General features: G+C 41.4%; 1 protein-coding gene across 1 annotated transcript; it reads right to left on the reverse strand.

The window, feature by feature from the left end:
• Nucleotides 1–205: 205 nt before the first annotated feature.
• LOC110526170 (putative palmitoyltransferase ZDHHC13) lies at nucleotides 206–16,385 on the reverse strand. Its single transcript, XM_090238227.1, has 17 exons — nucleotides 15,599–16,385; nucleotides 12,096–12,316; nucleotides 9,318–9,440; nucleotides 9,045–9,122; nucleotides 7,911–8,055; nucleotides 7,669–7,733; nucleotides 7,332–7,494; nucleotides 6,679–6,804; nucleotides 6,256–6,389; nucleotides 5,740–5,842; nucleotides 4,984–5,106; nucleotides 4,706–4,768; nucleotides 4,433–4,526; nucleotides 4,069–4,152; nucleotides 3,795–3,952; nucleotides 1,820–1,917; nucleotides 206–1,668 (listed from the first exon to the last, which is right to left on the reverse strand). Exons 1-17 carry the CDS (start codon nucleotides 15,620–15,622, stop codon nucleotides 1,530–1,532), a joined length of 1,941 nt encoding a protein of 646 aa, XP_090094353.1. The 5' UTR covers nucleotides 15,623–16,385; the 3' UTR covers nucleotides 206–1,529.
• Between the last annotated feature and the right edge of the window lie 5,350 nt (nucleotides 16,386–21,735).

The raw sequence follows: 21,735 nt of genomic DNA on the forward strand, positions 1-21,735 counted from the left end.
CTTACCCAAATATGAAAATGAATAGCAACATATCAATTATAAATAAAAAAGGTAAATTAAAGTTTTACTTACCACGTCTTCACATGGGCTATGCAAGATCGATTGGAACATGAAGATACCAAATCTCTCCATAAGCAGTCATGGGGGGGAAAAAAATCAAAGCTCACATACAGTATCGAACTCAAAAGGCTTTCTGACGCCATAGTAAAAACCAACTTGCAATGCTTTATTCCAATATCCAGTGCAGCGGGTTACAATGGCACATTACTTCATGTGGTTATGCAGAAAAAAAAGCAGAAAAAAATGCTGGATGCTAATATCATCACATGACATTTCAGGTCAAACATAATAAAAAAAAAAAAACTGTCCAGTCTCATCAAAGCCACACCCTGTAAGACGTGCATACCATCAGTGTGACTTCAACACAAAAATGTAAACAGTGAATCAAATGTATCCCATGACATTTTCACACGGAAATATCACTTGATTTCTATCTGTCGGAATGATATTCCACGAGAACATTTCTTAGCATGACTTGAAGCTATACATTAGCATATAAAGTCCTAATATGATAATAAAAACATAACTAAATGGAGTAATGGGTCTTTCGTTTTGGTTACGATAACATAAGAGTTTGTCATTTAATCGAAATGACTGGAAATCTCAGACGGTTGCTTTAAGGCTGAAAGAGAAGAGCATAGTTCGTAGGATGGTGGTTGGATATTGGATTGTTGAGATATGGGTTGAGTTCTGATTCCTTGCCTTCTCCCAATAGTGGGCACTAGTTCACCCTTAATGGATGTAAAAGCACTGCCAACAGTACACTGTCAACCATATTTCTTCCACCCGTTCATTCCTTCTAAATACACAAGGGGGAGTGAACGAGCACACACACCTCTGGGAGAGGGAATCGGAAACAGCAATGGTTTGTGTGTCCACTGTCGAGAGATGCTGGATAGAAAATGAGCATACTTAGGAGGTACAGTACCAGTATTAGAAAAACTGCTCTAGAGAAACTGTATGCACTGCATGCTCCAATCAAAAGAGTTCAGTGACTGACAAAGCAATGCTTTGCTTAAACTGTCTACGGTGTTGGTCCTTCAATCTAAAAACACTCACAGCCTCTTGCGAACACTGTAAAACAGACATTTAAAAGATCATTCTTCATAAAAAACACATTGATCAAAATATAACTATATTTATATTCATAAAAACACTGACTAACTTAATATACAATTTAAGCCATATTAAGGCTAATTTGACTTCACACAAATTATATTTCAAATGTTCATTTTTTCCCCCTCATTAATATATACCAGCATAAGGCAGCAGTAGTCTGTACAAAAAGCAAACACATAAAAAAAAAAAGAAAAAAGTCAGTACAACTTCCTCCATGCTATTTCCCTTTATAGTGGTGTTTCTTCACAGGCTGTCCAAAATTTACAAAAGATTAAAAAATAAATAAGCTTAATCCGTTTGGTCCAGAACGACCGTGGACCCAGCCCTAGCTGCCCTCTGACCCTGTGTGGTCAGACGATGTCGGGGTGGCCGAACATCATGTGGTCTCGGCCAGGTGGGTATTGCTGGGTCCAGTCGACCATGGCGGGCTTGAACAGCCCACAGCAACGCAGCTGGAAGAATGACACCAGGTTACGCACCACACCCAAACTATGGAGGGAGAGGGAGAGAAAAGAGAAGAATGGAGAAAGTGAAAGAGAAGCACTGGGCTACAAACCTAAATAGTGTGAGGGAACACTGCTTACTGCTTTCGTCACCAAGTAAACAGAATCGGCAGGTTAGCCTGATGAAGACCACTTACTTGTAAGGGTTCTGTCTGAGGGAGATGGATTGTGGGAGTTTCCTCTGGCGAAGCATCAGGTTTGCCCTCTCTGCGGTGGTCAGGCCGTAGAACGCAATCTATTCAGACAGACACACAGACACACGTCTAACTAAAATAGAAATGCCACTATGCCTCCAAATTGTCACTTCGGCTTACAAGTCGTAAAAAAATGATAAAACAACGATAAATAATGCATCCGTTTAAATATTTCCTAAAAAAAGACTAAAGCAAATAGCAGTTCAGCGCTCCTCCCAGCCCGGCATCATTAAAGCAGTGAGAGACATCTCAGTGTGAGTGGGGCCCCAGCAGGGGGGACTGCCCTGGGGAAGGCGCAGCAGCAAGACGGCTTCAACACATCAATCATGAATAATACACGCGGCGTTTGATTCTGAGCAAATCAAAAGAAACACACAGGAAAAACAATGGCAGCTCGAGCAAAACGAGAAAATCAAATAGTGTATGTAGCGCGAGTGCACATAGTAATGCAGTAGTTCTTTAACAGCTCTGAGACAACAGCGTTTCAAGACGTTCAAATACAACATACTTACAGTTGTAGCAGTGGAGGTTTTATTGTAGCATCATTTAGCTACTACATACACACAATAGAGGTCGACCGATTACCTTGGCAAGGAGCCACAGTAAGGTGCTAGCTAGCATTAAACTTATCTTAGAAAAAAACAAAATCTTAACATAGTCACTAGTTAAACTAGTCATATCATCAACCATGTGTAGTTAACTAGCTTGTCCTGCGTTGCATATAATCATTTATCATCGAATCACAGCCTACTTCATCTTCGCCAAACGGGTGATTTAATAAAAGCGCATTCGCGAAAAAAGCACAATCATTACACCAGTGTACCTTACCATAAACATCAATGTCTTTCTTAAAATCAATACACAAGTATATATTTTTAAACCTGCATATTTAGTGAAAATAAATTAATGTTAGCAGGCAATATTATATACCCTGACTCTGTGCAAGCAGAGTCAGGGTATATGCAGCAGTTTGGGCCGCCTGGCTCGTTGCAAACTGTGTGAAGACCATTCCTTCCTAACAAAGACCGTAATTCATTTGCCAGAATTTTACATAATTATGACATAACATTGAAGGTTGTGCAATGTAACAGCAATATTTAGACTTAGGGATGCCACCCATTAGATAAAATACAGAACGGTTCCATATTTCACTGAAAGAATAAACGTTTTGTTTTCGAAATTATAGTTTCCATATTAATGACATAAGGCACATATTTCTGTGTTTATATTGTATCATAATTAAGTCTATGATTTGATATTTGATAGAGCAGTCTGAGCGGTGGTAGGCAGCAGCAGGCTCGTAAGCATTCATTCAAACAGCAAGTTTCCTGCGTTTGCGAGCAGCTTTTAGCAATGCTTGAAGCACAGCACTGTTCATGACTTCAAGCCTATCAACTCCCGAGATTAGGCTGGCAATACTATAGTGCCTATAAGAACATCCAATAGTCAAAGGTATATGAAATACAAATGGTATAGAGAGAAATAGTCCTATAATTCCTATAACTACAACCTAAAACGTATTAACTGGGAATATTGAAGACTCATGTTAAAAGGAACCACCAGCGTACGTTCTCATGTTCTGAGCAAGGAACTTTAACGTTAGCTTTTTTTTTTTTACATGGCACATATTGCACTTTTACTTTCTTCTCCAACACTGTGTTTTTACATTATTTAAACCAAATTTAACATGTTTCATTATTTATTTAAGACTAAATAGATTTTATTTATGTATTATATTAAGTTCAAATAAAAGTGTTCATTCAGTATTCTTGTAATTGTCATAATTACAAATAAATAAATATAAAAATTGGCAGATTAATCGGTATCGGCATTTTTTGGTCCTCCAATAAATCGCTATCGGCGTTGAAAAATCATAATCGGTCGACCTCAAAACACACACACACACACACACAGTTACCTGGTAGAGCTGTATGACCAGTAGTATGGAAGCCCAGGCGGTATGGAAGAAAGCTAGACAGAAGATGCCCAGTACCCAGGAAGAACAGCCCACCAGGGCAGAGATAACACCCCACACACCCTCCTCCTGGTAGTGCAGCGGACAGTGCTTTGACCAGTCTGGCAACACACACGAGAATGTCAGGCAAGAAGATAATGCATTTACTTAAGAATGTACACAAATAAAGTGCAATAAAGTACTAATGTCTACGTGACTAATTGAGACTGTCACTCACACATGAGACATCCGTAGAACATCCACGCTCCCATCAGGCAGAGAGAGAGCAGGAAGAGAACAAAGAAGTGGTGATTCCTGGCACCTGAAGAAAGTAAGGATGGGTGGAAAGAAGACCAAAACTTAGTCATTAAAACGTATAACTCTGGTGCTGACAAAGTGGCTAATGCTGGCTGTGTATTTGAGTCAGCTAATCTTAGAATACTATATTTCCAAGTGTTCAAATACTAGTTGACTGCCACTACAATGATTGTATTCCACTACACAAACCAATTAGTGCATATTGAGGCTTAGGGTAGATTATCCTACAAACTATATCTATAATATACGGTAGACAAATATATAAGCTCTGTGCTTTTAGTTACCTATGCAGCCATTGATCCAGATGGAGTGATGATCCTGTTTTGCCACGCAGGCGTCACAGGAGAAGCAGTGATTTGCCCTCATTGGCTTCTTCATCTGCATAACCGAAAAACAACCACCAATCAGCAGTTCTTCATATCACCACATTTCCTAACATGTGAAAGCTTGAACAAAAACATATTTGTTAATTGGAAGTCTTCAGTATCCCGCTAATAGCTATGGTTTGAGTAAATGTGTTGGAATGTGACCGGCCTACTTTGGTCCTTGTGGCTTACCATACAGGAAGTGCAGAAGATCCTGGGGTCCAAGCAGCCCGCCTCTGCCAGCAACACCACATTCTGTTGGAGACACGGAAGACCAACAAGATCAAAATCACATCCATGTCATTGAAGTAGATAGGCAGATATGTCACATGCCAACTACCCCTCGAGCCTGACCCGGGTAAATGTTGTGACCTGTCCATAATATTTTTCTAACAGTCTTAAAAATATATATCTTTATTTTTTAAACAACAGTCATGGAACAACGCCTCTCCTGATGTCCTGCTCCTTACCATCTTTTTCTCTTCCTCGGTTGCCTTGACGATGCCGGGGTCAGTCCTACAGGAGCGGAGGTAGTAGTAGAGCAGAGCCGTGGCGTTGACAGTGAACAACACCTGTACCGTGGCACTGGGACAATGTAGGGAGACGGGTTAAGGACATAACGTCACACCAAATACAGTAGGTGTATTCCAACCTACCCTGGAAGTCATGTTCTACCTGATAATTCAATTGCACCCACCTAGTGTCCCAGGACTAAATAAGTCCCTGATTAGAGGGGAAGAACAAAGAAAACACAACTGACAGGTCCAGATTTGAATTTTATGGGTATGAAACACAGTATATTGCATTAACTACTTTAACACAAACTATGACACTGGACCGAGATGTACTTGGCGCAAAAGCGCAGCGCAGCGATAGTGCTGCAGCCTCTCAAGCACATATTGCCCATAGCAGCATGGGTAGAAAATACCACCCGAACCCTATACTTTCGTGCTCTCTCCCCTGTATACACTGTACCCCGCCTACCTGCCATCTGATAAAATATGCAAGGAGGAAGGAGCTCCGACTCTCCTTAAAGAGATGGGCTTGGTTAGGCTGGACTAGAATGGGCTGGATTGAACTAGACCGAGATGGACTAGGACAGTCAATGACAGGGGAGCTTTTTAAGTGTTGATTTAGTACAGTGTTACATGCCGGGCAAATACAGAATGTAGAGTGCTGTGCTGGGTTGGAGTACGAGTGTCAGTTGAGGCCCTGTGTTAAAGGATATCAGGCAGGAACCACAGGCACCAGGTGACCAGCATCCAGAAGACTGACGCCATGAGAGCTGTAGCAGGAACCAGCGACTGCAGGGCCTGGCTCGCCAACTGCCTGCAAGTGCACACACACACTTATTGTATTCGTTATAACATTGTTTCAACTAATAGAAGTCTTGAATGAAAATTAAAAATGAGTTGTGCCATAAATGCTCCTAGAGAGTACATTTTCTACTTAATGAGCAGTCGTGTCAGCAAACGACTGCCCAGGGAGATTTGACAGAACCAAGCACGGACAGTATGAATAAAAGCAGGCTACTACTAGTCAGTATGTGAGCGCCATCTTGCGGGAGGTCCCTAGTAATACCAACAGAGCTCTCGACATGGGGTGCACTGCGGATCTCTCAATGCATCTCAGTTAACTAGCAGTTGAAGAACACTCATAACAGCTGATCAACCCTAATCGCTGTGATGGTGTGTGGTCTCGCCTACTGGATTGACCACGGGCAGGCCAATGTGCGTTCTCACCGTTGGGCCAGGTTGACCACAGCCATCACACAGGCCAGCAGAACCCCTTTTAGCAGCCAGGATTCTGAGCTCAAGTCAGCTATCGCTCCCAAACTGCCCAGCACAGCAACGCTGAACATAAACTGAAGACACACCTAAACAGAGACCAGGACACAAGAGAGATAATCACGTAAATAATCTTTAAAAAGAGAAATACTAGTATTAATTTCAACCACAATGCGAGGAAAACTTCAGCGTTGGGATCTCTATTTTAAGCAAGAGGTTAATTATTGTTCTCCCTTATGCTGTCGCACACACAATACTGGAAATATGGGTTAACATCTCTCATAGACATTTGTTGAGGATACGAAAGTGTAGTGCCCCACACACCCTGTGTGTTGAAGTAACATAGGCAGAGGAAAAGTGTGTTTGTGGTGTCCATACCCTGTATCGGTTAACTAGGCGCAGGCAGCGGGAGCTGGAGCGTATCCTCTCCTGCTTGATGTGGTTGAGCATGTGGATGAGCAGGGGGCTGTGCACCTGGTGGGCCAGGTCTATGGGAGTGTGACCCTGAGGAGACGAACGCAACAGTCACATCGTCACACTCGCAATCCTTAGTTAACCTCACACACTATAGTCACTAGGGCCATCGCTCATCCATTTATATGTACATGTTCTTATTCATCCCTTTACATTTGTGTGTATAAGGTAGTCATTGTGAATTTGTTAGATTACTTGTTAGATATTACTGCACTGTCGGAACTAGAAGCACAAGCATTTCGCTACACTCACATTAACATCTGCTAACCATGTGTATATGACCAATAAAATTAGATTTACAATAGCAAATAAATATGCACATGTTCAACTTTTAAAATAGGCCAACACATGTATCTCAGAGCCTTATATGTTAGTAACATCCTGAGTATGATGCATGTATCGATTTAGTCTACTAATTTATAACCCCCCCCCCCCAACCAGAGGTGTGTAACTGTGTGTGAAGACAACCCATCGCTATAAGGCAGCCAGTGTCCTCCAGGAGCTCACATTTATGATAGGATTAATTAGTGTGTGTGTGTGTGAGGTCAGGTTCTCACGTTGGCGTTCTCGGCATCCACGCTAGCCCCGGCCTCCAGCAGGACGTGTGCAGCGTCCACGTTTCCCGCCAGCACGGCACAGTGCAGCGGAGAGTTCCTGTTCACTTTGTCCACCGCACTCACCGACGCATTGCATTTCATCAGGAAGTTAGTGGGCTCGGGCCTGCATTCAATTATTCGTTTATTGACTTCAGATATCCCCACCCTAACACTAACCATGACCTTTTTAAGTAGTACATTACCAAAACAGCCTAATAGGCCAGTTATTGGGGACATATGTTATTGTAAGAATACATGGAAAAGAAACAAATAATCATTGGGTTGCAGGGAAACGTACCCAATGATTTTCTGTGCTGCCAACATCAGGGGTGTCTGCCCATTTGAGTCAGGAAGGTCAACTTCCTACAACAGAAAAAATGTTTTAAAAAATAAACACTCGTTGAAAAAAAAAAAAAAAAAAAGGGAATGTTAGACTGAAGGGAGAATAAAAGAGAAAGTAAGGATGAGAAAGCACAAGAATAAAAGCGAGAATGAGTGTGGCTGAGAGAGGAAAAGAGAGCAAGAGAGAAAGAGTCTCACCTGTCCCTTGGCCATGAGGTAGGCTGCTATGGGCATGTGTTGGAAGAGGATTGCCAGATGCAGGCTGCGGTAGCCCTCCCCGTCTGCCATAGATGGGTCTGCTCCGTACCGCAGCAGCTGGATCACCATGGAGAGGTGGCCCTGCCTGTCCACAGACAACCAAACATAAAATCACCAAACCATATTGATATGTACCCCATAACACAATTCATATCTCAGATCTCGTGCTTCTACACCTGCATTGCTTGGTGCTTTTTGGCGTGACGTTTGGTGCTTACCCTGGCGTGAAGTTTTGATAACCGTGTAAATCTCTCTAGGATAAGGTGACTTATCAATATATTTTGCCTTTATTTTACCCCCCCCCCAAAAAAACGAACCACTAATTTGTTGCTAATGTGGCTACCATAAAGGACTATAAATGCAATGATCTGGACGAGATTTTGCCTTTGAGGCAAAGGTAAGAATCTCTGGATTAACAATTGAATGTTAGCTAAATGTAGTAATTAATAAAATTGACAATTCTGTGAACTGTCTTGTGCAAGTTTTAAATTGACAATACCTGTTAGCAAAGGTGTCAGCTAGAGATGACGTGCAGGAGCTTGCAGGGAACTGTAGTCTTGCATGAGGTCTACTTTGATGATAAATATAGGCAAATATAATTAGAAAAGTCCCCTTGTCCGAGAGAGATTTCCCTGGTTATCAAAACGTCACGCCAGGGTAAGCACCAAACGTCACGCCAGGGTAAGCACCAAACGTCACGCCAGGGTAAGCACCAAACGTCACGCCAGGGTAAGCGTACACGAAACACAGCCCTTATTTTAAGCGCTTCTTTAAAAAAATTCCATATGGAAAAAATGATTGGAACCATTTCCCTGTTTGGCTCTATGACACAGTAAATGAGAACTTGCCTCCAACCAAATTCATTTGAATAATTTAGTCCAGGCCAATTATTATTATTTTTTTACTTTGAAGTGGATCAAACAAATACACTTGTGAACAATGCAAGTTTTCCATTTAAAACGTGTCTGAGAAGAAATAGTAAATCATGTAAGGGTGCCAATATATTTGACCGAAGCTGTAAGGGTGGATAGAGAGGGAGAGAGGGGTGACCTTGCCTACCAACAAAGCAATTACCTTATGGCCCAATGCAGGGGGGTGGAGTTCAGGTCACCACCTAGCTGGTCTATGGCGGCCCCTTTGGATATATAATACCTACGGAAGAGCATTGAACGGACATCTTAAAAATACACCTACCAATGTCTTTGCACAGGAATCTTCCGCTTAGCATGGGTTCCTCTTTGGGAATGACGTTGGCTTGTTGTTTGTAAGAAAAAAAACTCCACATTCAAAATCTAAATGTAAAACTACATTCCTAAATCAGACACGTGTTTGATGTAGAGCCCTTACTTGACCACCTCTGCACGGTTGTTAATGGCTGCCCAGTGTAAGAGGGAGACATTCTCCTTGTCAGGCTGCCTCACATCGTAACCAGCCTCCACCAGTTCCTTACATCGGTCCAGGATACCAAACCTAGAATCCAAGGGGGAAAAGATATTGAAAAGAGATCCACTCGCACATAGAATACACCTTTCTATCCATCGATCTATCCCTGGTAAAATATTCTGGAAGGTGTACTGGAATATAAGCATGAATCAAAAGGAAAATCTGGTACACTAAATGGAGGTTACCATTTTTACAACTAGTGGTAAACTACAATATTCTGTCATGTCATATCTATGTACTGACACTAGGGGTAAGTATTTAGTCATGTTCATAAATTGATGCCATGGCTTTTCAGCATTTGGTCAGAAAAGTTATGCTAGTTATTAGCATGCTTGACTACAATGACATTTACATGGTCTGGTTGGAGAACAGAGATGTTGAGTTTGAGAGAGAAGTTGACCGGAAGGATGCAGGATTTTCACAGGAACAAAACCGAACACATGGTCTAATCTGGGACCAGTATGGGGAAATAAAAGTATGAAAATGTATGCAGTCACCCCTGTAAGTCGCTCCGGTTAAAAGCATCTAATAAATGACTAAAATGTTGGCACCAAACAGAATTTAAGGAACACCAGAAATATTGACAGATTTGATTCTGAATTATATTACTAAGGCACATGCACATCCCTGAGTAAGCTATCTATCAATTTCCCTGTGCCATCCAAATGTGTGCATAGCCAAGGTAACATGACTAAAGAAAGTCGTTTATCAAACCACAAATTCGCAGCTCGCTAGTAGTTTAAAACGGCCCCGCAACATGGTTTATAAAATTATATAAAATGTGCACCAACTGCATAGAAAGGGACGAAAGTACAGTAGCTCCGGTAATATAGAGCATAACTTTTGAGTAGCTTGGACTAGAAACGCACGGTTTTAAGTGATGTAAAAGCTCAAGCACGACTGTCACGGTGCTCCGTTTTCCTCTTTGGCAGTGGAACTCCAGAGACAGCGTGAAAGCGAAGTCAGACTGGCCCGTTTTGTCTTACAAGCTAAATTTTAAAAAGTATCCACTTTGCGCAACCGCTCCAACAACTAAGAAAACCCATCACTCTCTGCACAGCCCACTCATCATCACGGCTAAATAACATTTTAAAAACTGATGGAGATGCGCAGAAACAACGGACGGATTAAAGCAGCTGAGTAGCCAGTGTGGTTAAGGGATGAGTCTGGCTGCTCACAGCTGTCACATGTGATAATTTATGGAGAACTCATTCTGAACGACATCACTCTGAACTCGGTTTGATATTCTATTTGTGGAACGCATAGGGTTGCATTCTGTGCTCAGTCATTCATTTTGATATGAGAAACACCATTATTTGTTGGTATCAAGGAGGGGATTCGTTTAAGCCGGCCCGGGCAGGCGTAGCGGGCAGCCTGCCATGAGCCAGGTGCCCTATTCTGGCTAACAGCAAAGTTGGCTGAAACCAAAAGTGATGTAGGTTAAACACTAGTATTTCGGTATTTTCACATGCAAAAGTGATATGTTTTTTTTAAAATCAAAAGCAATCTGCCTTCCCAATAAAAACTACACTGAACATAAAGATAAATGCATCATGTAAAGTGTTGGTCCCATGTTTCAGGCATTGAAATAAAAGATCTCAGAAATGTTCCATAAAAAACACAAATCCCGGTTCGTGAGAATTTCTCCTTTGCCTAGATAATCCATTCACCTGACAGGTGTGGCATATCAAGAAGCTGCTTAAACAATGTGATTATTATACAGGTGCACCTTGTGCTGGGGACAAAAGGCCACTCTAAAATGTTCAGTTTATCACACACAAAAGTTATGAGGGAGTGCGCAATGAGGGAGTGCGCAACTGGCATGCTGACTGCAGGAATATCCTGCAGGAATATTCACTGTTGCCAGATAATTTCATTTAATGTTAATTACTCTACCATAAGCCGCCGCCAACGACATTTTAGAGAATTTGGTAGTACGTCCAACCGGCCTCACAACCCGGCAACCACGTGTACGCCGTCTTTGCTGATGTCAATGTTGTGAACAGAGTGCCCCAAGGTGAAAGTGGCGTTTATGGTAGAAAATACGTGTCATTTATGTTTAATACTGTTTATGCATCGAATAAGGTTTCTCAGTACTCTCTCATCTGTGTCTGTGGGACTGAGTTGGGCCTCTGAGGTTAATAAATACCATTATTGTTATAATGGCTATAGTTAATAACTTCCGTGTGTAATCATTTGGGCTATAGAAAACATACAAGCAACTATAATTTGCATCTATCAACTATATTTACAGCACAATTTTGAATACAGGTTGCACTCCAAAATTCCCAGTAAGGAAACAAGTTTGTTGCGTGGAGTGCATGCGGACAGTCTCCAGAGAAGGTAGTGATCACACAGGGAGAAGATCTGTTTGCGAGAGTCACCCACAAAGTTTTTTTATATTTTTTATACAGATCTACACGATTCACGTAGATGAATATCCCCAAAGAGTGACGAGTTTGCAATCCCTGAAAGCTATTCAGTCCTCAGTATTGCCATTTGGCAATTCTTACTGCTCTGATCACTACTGCTTTGTGGATCTCAAGGGATGATTTCAAATGAAAATATATTACCCATATAGTGCACTACTTTTGACCTGAGCTATGGGGCTGGGATCAGAACATTTGCACTGAGTGGGCATTTATAGGGTTTAATATGAGACACAACAGTGGTGAATCTTACTGTGTTGCTTTGACAATGTCCCAGCTGCTGCTGTCATCCATATGCGACCGTTTCTTGGGCTGCTGAGTGGGGTCTATCATCTGGTCAGCTCGTGGGCCAAATTGGCCATGGAAAGCAGGCATGAACCCGTGCGCCAAACCACCGCCGTGACCCCCGAATCCATGCACCGCAGGCCCATGCGAGTGACCCCCGTGGCCTTGGCAACCGTCATGGTTGTGAACCTGTCAAATACACAAAAAGAGAGAATGGGTACATTATCAACTATAGATGGAAATTCTCAATTTTGGTAAGTTTGCCTGACTTGCAAATAGATGGTACTATTTGACATTAAGGGTTGGCCTACTGCCTGAGGCATTTGAACTGAGCAGTCATGCAAGTTGAGCGTGCTCGGAGGTTGACCCATTGGGCAGGTGATTAAAAAAAAGACAAAATCATGAAAACAACCAAACTGCAAAGAATTCCAGTAGCCTGATCTTTCTGGTTCCTCCCCATTGTTTAAGTAAAAGACAGACAGACAATTTATGGTATTTAGCCAATTCTATGGTAATGGAATTGCACTGAGACTCAAATGTATGCCAAACAAAAAAAACATTGATTTCAAAGTTTAACAAACCATAAAAACTCCATGTACACGGACTACTTTGAACAACTTACACTGAAGATTTGACAAAAAAAACATTTACTGCAAGAACTGTGCAGCTGCAAAGTGTGCTAACAAAATTTCGGTAAAATCTCCCTCAGTTTTTTTTATTTATCTGTCCACGTTTTCCAAACATTCAGTTAAATCCACCGAATTAAGATGCAACAATGTTTGCAGAATGAAATGGGGCACCAGCTATGACTAAGCTATTATTTTGGTTAACTACAGTAAGTGAAGTGGATTTACACCCAGTAACGGAATTGCGATAATAGAATTTAATCATGGGTCCCTGATCTGTACTCCACAGAAATGCATAATTATGGATATGAATGTCATTCTCTTCATGGTAATGTATCCTAAATAGGTTTACAAAAGGTATAAATATGCAATATCCTCCTTTGCATATGTGGGTATTATTCTACACACTGGCAATTATGTTAATGAGCTTTGCCCCCAAACAAGACCAAATAGGTTGGTCCAGCCAAATCTGAACCAATTATAGATGTTTATTTTTCACACGTTTGGACATCAAAGTACAGCACAGTTTAGCGCGCAGTACAGTAAAGCACAGTATAGTTCAGTAGTAGAGTATAGTACATTAATTTACTCAACTCATGTGCTCTACTGTGTACTGTAGTATACTTTTCTTTAAAAAGGTGACTATGGGTCCTACTGGCAGCCAGTAAAAAGGCTGTCACTAGGAAATATCTACAAAAAGACCCTCCCACAGTGACACAATGGATAGACATTGTAGAAGATATACACCACATGGAGCGTATGACCTTTGCTTTAAGAACTCAGCAGGAGAGAGGTCAAGAATACTGGGGAAAATGGGTTTCGTACTTGGAAAAGGTCGAATTCAAAGATGTCAATGTAACGAATATGATGATATGATGATGAAGGTATGAAGTGCACTGTAACTGCCAGATCTTTTTTTGTTGTTCTTTTATTTGATTTTATTTGTTCTTTGTGTTCCTACAATAAAAAATAAGTATAAAAAAATACATTTAAAAAAGGTGACTAAGAAGCACTCATCATTTCAAATATAACATGTCATATTATACAGCATATAAACACTAAATAGGTCAGGAACCAGATAGGTAGCCTAAGAATTACTAAGGCTATATTTTATGGCCTATTTAAATTATTTCAAGGCTATAGCCTACAGAGTGTGACACACTAGGCTGGCAGGAACATGATATTTTGGTAGGCAATTTATTTTTGTAATCATTTACTTATTAAACTTGCATTTGGAATTTCTTGTAAAAAATAATTCTTACATAATCATAATATGTTGTAGACAAAATAATGAAAAGGGCTTTGTGGTAGCTTCAATAATGACACAGACTTGAAGTTGAACAAGTCATTGCATGAATATATTTTTTTAATGCACGACTTGGCCTTAACTCGACCCATTCTTCCTGGGACTCGACTTGAGAGACGGACCTAGTGACTGGAAAAATAATTACAATGGCTGGGTATAATTTGTGTTTGCGTTCCAACAGGAATTTGTTGCCAACAAACAATGCATAAAAGGTTGTATAGCAGGATAATAAAATACCAGGTAGGGAGTGGGCTATTTAATTAAGTTTTTCACCCACCATGTTTACTCTGAAAAATGTCTGTCCTCACTCTGGTAGCCTATGGACAAACATGAACTTCTTTGGGATCAGTGTCCACAGGATGGTTAAGCTAACGTAGGCTAATGTGATTAGCATGTTGTAGTAAGTAACAAGAACATTTCCCAGGACATAGACATATCTGATATAGGCAGAAAGCTTAAATTCTTGTTAATCTAACTGCACTGACCATTTTACAGTAGCTATTACAGTGAAAGAATACCATGCTATTGTTTTAGGAGAGTGCACAATTTTGAACATGAACATGAAAAATGCAACAAATATAATGGTTCATTGGATCAGCCTAAAAAAAAAAGTGTACATGCACTGCTGCCATCTAGTGGTCAAAACCTAAACGGCACCCAGCCTGGAATAATACATTATGGCCTTTCCTTGCATTTCAAAGATGGTACAAAAAAAAACAGTTGTTTTTTCTTTGGATGATCCTTCACCAGATCTATTGTGTTATATTCTCCAACATTTCCACAAACTTTAAAGTGTTTCCTTTCAAATGGTACCAAGAAAATGCATATCATTGCTTCATGGCCTGAGATACCCAAATCTAACTGCCTGTATGTCATTTTAGGTGATTATTATTATTCTTTTTTAATGGGCGGATCCTTAAGAGGTTTTTACCAGCTACGTGGTGAGTTGATGCCTATTCGGCAGCTAGTTAACTAGGTGAATTGATCATGCTACTCTGTACTATATGCGTTGTTTGTTGGCAACCTTGTACTTTCCTACGTTTTTAGAAAAGATTCCCGTTTGAACGTTACACAAATTATACCCATCCGTGACTTGATCCCATATCTGGGAAACAGCCACCAGTTGATAGACCTAGTTAAGCTAGTTACTGCAGCTTTGTTAGAAAGTTAACTACCTAATAGTTTCCCAGTTCTACGATACACACATACAGCTACCTAATCAACCTAGCTACAGTAGCTATACTGAATAACGTCAGCTGCATAGACGATGACAGTTGTCTGAAATGTTGTTGGTAATCTAACATTACATACCTACTGATCAGTGCTAGTTTAGTTATTAGCTATCCATCTGCCTTGACATGCTTGACTGCTACCTCTTCTCAATGGCATTTCCCCAAACTTGCTGCCAATTCATGAAGCGTCCAACCTTAGGCTAACTAGCTACCTAGCTAGATATGATGGCTATTTTAGCACCGCTCTAATTAGAAAGCAAGTATTCCCTTCCTCTTCAATCAAGAATCACTGTAAAGTTAAACTTACGCCGTTATCTCCCTTCCAATCCATTGTACAGCCAGAAATGTGACGAGAGGACAACGAAAATCGTTTAATTTTGCGCGAACTCCCTTCGGCCTCAACTTCCTTCTTCTTCTTCTTCTTCCTCAGTGATTTTATATGGCGGTTGGCAACCAACTAAGGTGCATTACCTCCGCCAACTGGACTGGAGTGTGGCCAAGAGACAGTGAAGGTCATTCTTAGTTTAGTGGTGTAGTTATTGTGCGTTTCAATTGATATTGTTAATTCTGTCTATCTACTCCGATTTTAGAGCACTCTCAAACAGAGTAACTGATGAATTTACAATATGCCCGGTGGCAAAAAAAATACCTTTATTAAATTGTTGCCAGCAGCACAGTTAGTCACCAATGTTATGGATAACATGAAAACAGCCTAACCAGCTCTACTAGGTCGAGTAAAATAGTCAAGAGTGGGGGTGTTCTCTCATTTGTGTTTGTAAGTAACTAGCCAACGTTAGCCAGTTAGCTTGAGTGCTTGACTACAGTTGAACGCTTGCCAGAGCGTCCAGTGTACGCTCTGAATGCTCCGAGAGCGAAACGCTCTGAATTTATGAACCTATGAATCAACAATCTGACTGACAACGCTGTGGATTTACGAACGCCCAGAGCGCACTCTGGCACTCCAGATTGAATTTACGAACACACCCGAAATCGTAAAAAGTCTAGCTAGTAATTTGTTATGCTAGCAAAACGCTGCATAGCACCAGCATCAACTTCCGGTATACAAGCAAAGCTCTATAACTCTCAACTGGAATGATTGTGAGAGTGGATCGTTTACAGTATACTAAAATGAACGTATATAGTATATAGTATATGAGTATATAGTCGTTATGTAGTATGCAGTATGTTAATGAGTATTCGAACACAGTTTGAAACACAAGGCTAAATGGTATTTTGAAAGTGGTGGGGAAACATCCGGCTGGCTGGGAGGTGTGATCTTTGGATACAGTGGAACATGTTCTATTTCAGTGCCAAAAATATGTTAGAGAAAGGGAGCGATTGTTAGTAAATTTGAAGGGTAATGGGGTTGAAGAGCCAGGACTAAGTGAACTCTTGGGGGAATCTTCAGGGGATGTAGTACTTAATTATGTATTTAGGGAGATGAGAATTTTGGGTAGGATTTTGACCTTAAGAATTATGTGAATAATCAAGTCAATAAACATTGGGTAGTTAGATAGCAGATAGTTAATATACTGCCTGGCAAGTTTGATGTATTAGTAACCAACTAATACCGGTACATACTGCTGTAATGCTATGCGGTTCGTAAGGATAGCGTAGCTAACAAATTGTCAGCCATTACTTTATTACATTGCTCAACATTTTCTTAACATTTGTCATAATTTGTATACGCTCTCGTTGGACTTCGACTCTATATTTTACACCATTTTGTCAAATTGGAAAACATTGTGGAGCCACACCCATTTTCAGAAGAATTGCATATTTATTTTGTATTTATTAGTACTTTTATTTAACTAGGCAAGCCAGTTAAGAACAAATTCTTATTTACAATGACGGGCTACATCGGCCAAACCCGGACGACGCTGGGCCAATTGTGCACCGCCCTATGGGGCTCCCAATCACGGCCGAATGTGATACAGCCTGGATGTAGTGATACAGCCTGGATGTAGTGATACAGCCTGGATGTAGTGATACAGCCTGGATGTAGTGATACAGCCTGGATGTAGTGATACAGCCTGGATGTAGTGATACAGCCTGGATGTAGTGATACAGCCTTTCAGTGCTCGCAGTGGTGCTATCTACATATCAGCAGCCTCCAAGGCCCAGGCCCAACCCCAGTAATTAGTGGGGTTGGGAAACACGCTATTTGTTCATAGATTGGTATTAGGAGGAGCAGGGACATTTTAGGGGGTCCATTTTGTGTGCTCTGATAGGGGCTCCACCTCTCCCAGTTGCTGCCATGATCACTCATGGTCCAGTTGCCACTAAAATGCAATCTGCATAAACTAAGAGGCATCTGGATTCAATTCTCAAATCTAAGGATAAAAAAAATATTCAAAACACCACAACACTGATAGACTGGCTGGATATAATTACTGTTGGTTGACCAGGCAGAATTAAACAGAAAACCTCAAAGCCAAACAATAGAAGACGATTACTGTTTGAGATTTAATATGTGACTGGAGAGTTAATGAAGGGTGGGACACGGCTATTGTTCTGAACCGCAATACGATGCTTATCTTCAATGTCCACTGTAGAACTTCTTCTACACCTGCATTGCTTGCTGTTTGGGGTTTTAGGGTGGGTTTCTATACAGCACTTTGATATAGCTGATGTATGAAGGGCTATATAAATACATTTATTTTGATTTGATTTAGAACTGTAAACAGAAGCCAGCTTGTCCAATTCTTCTCAACTTTTTATTCCTGTTTGCTCCTTTAAAATACTTTGAGCTAATTCCTTAATAAGAATATGATACAAGGCAATGAAGGCACATACTATACTGAACAAAAACATGTAAGGTGTTGGTCCCATGTTTCATGAGCTGAAATAAAATATCATTGAATTCTTCCATACGCACACAAAGCTTATTTCTCTAACATGTTGTGCACAGATTTGTTTACATCCCTGTTAGTGAGAATTTCTCCTTTGCCAAGATAATGAATCCGCCTGACAGGTGTGGCATATCAAGAAGTTGATTAAACAGCATGATCATTACACAGGTGCCCCTTGTGCTGGGGACACTAAAATGTGCAGTTCTGTCACACAACACAATGCCACAGATGTCTCAAGGTTTGAGGGTGGGTGCAATTGGCATGCTGACTGCAGGAATATCCACCAGAGCTGTTGCCAGATAATTTAATGTTCAGTTCTATACCATAAGCCGCCTCCAATATCATCTTAGAGAATTTGGCAGTACCCCCAGCAGGCCTCACAACCGCAGACCATGGGTAACCACGCCAGTGTAGCGTGGTTCGTTCTGTGTTGTGTACTTTTAATTAGGACGCTGACACAACTGGAGGTCTGCTAGTTGAATTATTTTTATTTGCCCTGCACACGAAGAGACAACACACAATGTTAGCCCTTGGCGCAGTCATAACTCTCAGGCATCTTGCTAGCCGAAGGTCAGGCAAAAGAGCGCGTCAAAAGGAAATAACAGGTGCTGCGTGCACACATTCAATGCACAACAGCACACCATACAATAAGTAAAATGATACAGAACATAATTCGGACAAAATAAAATACATAACTGCACACGAAGAGACAACACACAATGTCAGCCCTTGGCGCAGTCATAGCTCTCAGGCACCTGCGAAAGCACATGGACACTCACTCAAACACTGTCCCAAGCACTCACAAGTTACAATAGATACCCTAGTTAGCGAGCTTGGTGAAACTTGTCAACATAAATCTTTATCTTGTCCACATTGTAACAAACGTATGGTTGCATAACAGTACATTGTGTAACATTACCACGGTTTTATATTGAACAATTTTGGAGCCGAAGGTCCTTTTGCCGAAGGTCCAGCAAAGAGACCAATAAGGGGGTACGAAAATACAGATGACATGCGATGGGCCAAACCAAAATATACTAAACTTTTACAATCACATGTATGTACAATATTGATATGAAAAAGTGTTTGAACAACAAATAATAACATTAGCTATGCAGCTGTAATTACATTTTTAAAAAACACACTGAATTATTATTATCAAATTATTAACATCCCCTCTTGACCTGGCCTATTTGAATTGGTCCTTGTGTGCAACTTGGTGCATAATCTAAGGGAACAACATCACACTGCTACACCAGCCTAGGACCTCCACATACTGCTTCTTCACCTATGGGATCGTCTGAGACCAGCTACCCGGACAGCTGATGAAACTGTGTTTGCATAACCAAAGAATTTCAAATCAAATTGTATTGGTCACTTACACGTGTTTAGCAGCTGTTATTGCGGGTGTAGTGAAATGTTTGTGTTTCTAGTTCCGACAATTTCACAACATACATACAACAACAATTTCACAACATATATACCCAATACATACAAATCTAAGTAAGGAATGGAATTAAGAATAAATATATGGATGTCAGAGCGTCATGGACTAAGAAACAGTACAATAGTATAGAATACAGTATATACACGAGTAATGCAAGAAATGTAAACATTATTAAAGTGACATTATTAAAGTGACTAGTGTCCCATTTATTAAAGTGGCCATTGATTTCAAGTCTGTGTATGTAGGCAGTGCAGTTGTCGTACGAGGTAGTGATACAGCCCGACAGGATGCTCTCAATTGTGCATCTGTAAAAGTTTGTGAGGGTTTTAGGTGACAAGCCACATTTCTTCAGCCTCCTGAGGCGCTGTTGCACCTTCTTCACCACACTGTCTGTGTAGGTGGACCGTTTCAGTTTGTCAGTGATGAACTCAAAACTTTCCACCGTCTCTACTGCTGTCCTGTTGATGTGGATAGGGAGGTGCTCCCTCTGCTGTTTCCTGAAGTCCACAATCATCTCCTTTGTTTTGTTGACATTGAGTGGGAGGTTATTTTCCTGACACCACACTCCCAGAACCCTCACCTCCTCCCTGTAGGCTGTCTCCCTGTCTCATTGTTGTTGGTAATCAAGCCTACTACTGTTGTGTCATCTGAAAACTTGATGATTGAGTTGGAGGCGTGCTTGGCCATGCAGTCATGGGTGAACAGGGAGTGCAGGAGGGAGCTGAGTACGCACCCTTGTGGGGCCCCAGTGTTGAGGATCGGCAAATTGGAGGTGTTGTTTCCTACCTTCACCACCTGGGGGTGGCCCGTCAGGAAGTCCAGGGCCCAATTGCACAGGGCGGGGTTCAGACCCAGAACCTCGAGCTTAATGATGAGCTTGGGAGGTAAAATGGTGTTGAATGCTGAGCTATAGTCAATGAACATCATTCTTGCATAGGTATTCCTTTTGTCCAGATAGGATAGGGCAGTGGGATGGCGATTGCACCGTGTTCGGACCTATTGGGGCGGAAAGCAAATTGAAGTGGGTCTATGGTGACAGGTAAGATGAAGGTGATATGATCTTTGACTAGTCTTTCAAAGCACTTCATGATGACAGAGGTGAGTGCTACGGGGTGATAGTCCTTTAGTTGAGTTACCTTTGCATTATTGGGTACAGGAACAATGTTTGCCATCTTGAAGCTGTTGGGGACAACAGACTGGGATTAAGGAGAGATTGAATATGTCCATAAACACACCAGCCAGCTGGTCTGCGCATGCTCTGAGGATGCCGTCTGGGCCAGAAGCCTTGCGAGGTTTGACACGTTTAAAGGTCTTACTCATGTCCGTTACGGAGAAAGAGAGACCATTTCTGCACAAACTCTCAGAAACCGTTTCAAGGAAGCCCATCTTTGTGCTCGTCATCCACACCAGGGGTCTTGACCTAACTCACCTTCGATGGCCACTGGTACACTGGAGAAGTGTGCTCTTCACGGATGAATCCCGGTTTCAACTGTATCGGCAGATGCCGTCATGTGGATGAGCGGTTTGCTGATGTCAACGTTGTAAACACAGTGCCCCATGGTGGCGGTGGGGTTTTGGTATGGTCAGGCATAAACTACAGACAGCAAACACAATATGATTTTATTGATGGCAATTTCAATGCACAGAGATACCGTGACGTGATTCTGAGGCCCATTGTCCAGCCATTCATCCACCACCTCATGCATCACCTCATGTTTCAGCATGGTAATGCACAGCCCCATGTCGCAAGGGTCTGTACACAATTCCTGGAAGCTGAAAATGTCCCAGTTCTTCCATGGCCTGCATACTCAACAGACATGTCACCCATTGAGCATTTTCAGGATGCTCTGGATTGACGTGTTCCAGTTCCCGCCAATATCCAGCATCTTCGCGCAGCCATTGAAGAGGAGTGAGACAGCATTCCACAGAGCACAATCAATAGCCTGACCAACTTTATGCAAAGGAAATGTCGCGCTGCATGAAACAACAGATGCAAATGGTGGTCACAACATATACTGACTGGTTTTCTGATCCATGCCCATACCTTTTTTTAAAAATATATATCTGTGACAAACAGATGCATACATATATTCGAAGTCATGTGAAATCTATAGATTAGAGCATAATGAATTTATTTCAAATGAC

Source organism: Oncorhynchus mykiss, chromosome 6, assembly GCF_057628025.1.
Source record: "Oncorhynchus mykiss isolate SJ-2025 chromosome 6, ASM5762802v1, whole genome shotgun sequence".
Classification (NCBI taxonomy): domain Eukaryota; kingdom Metazoa; phylum Chordata; class Actinopteri; order Salmoniformes; family Salmonidae; genus Oncorhynchus; species Oncorhynchus mykiss.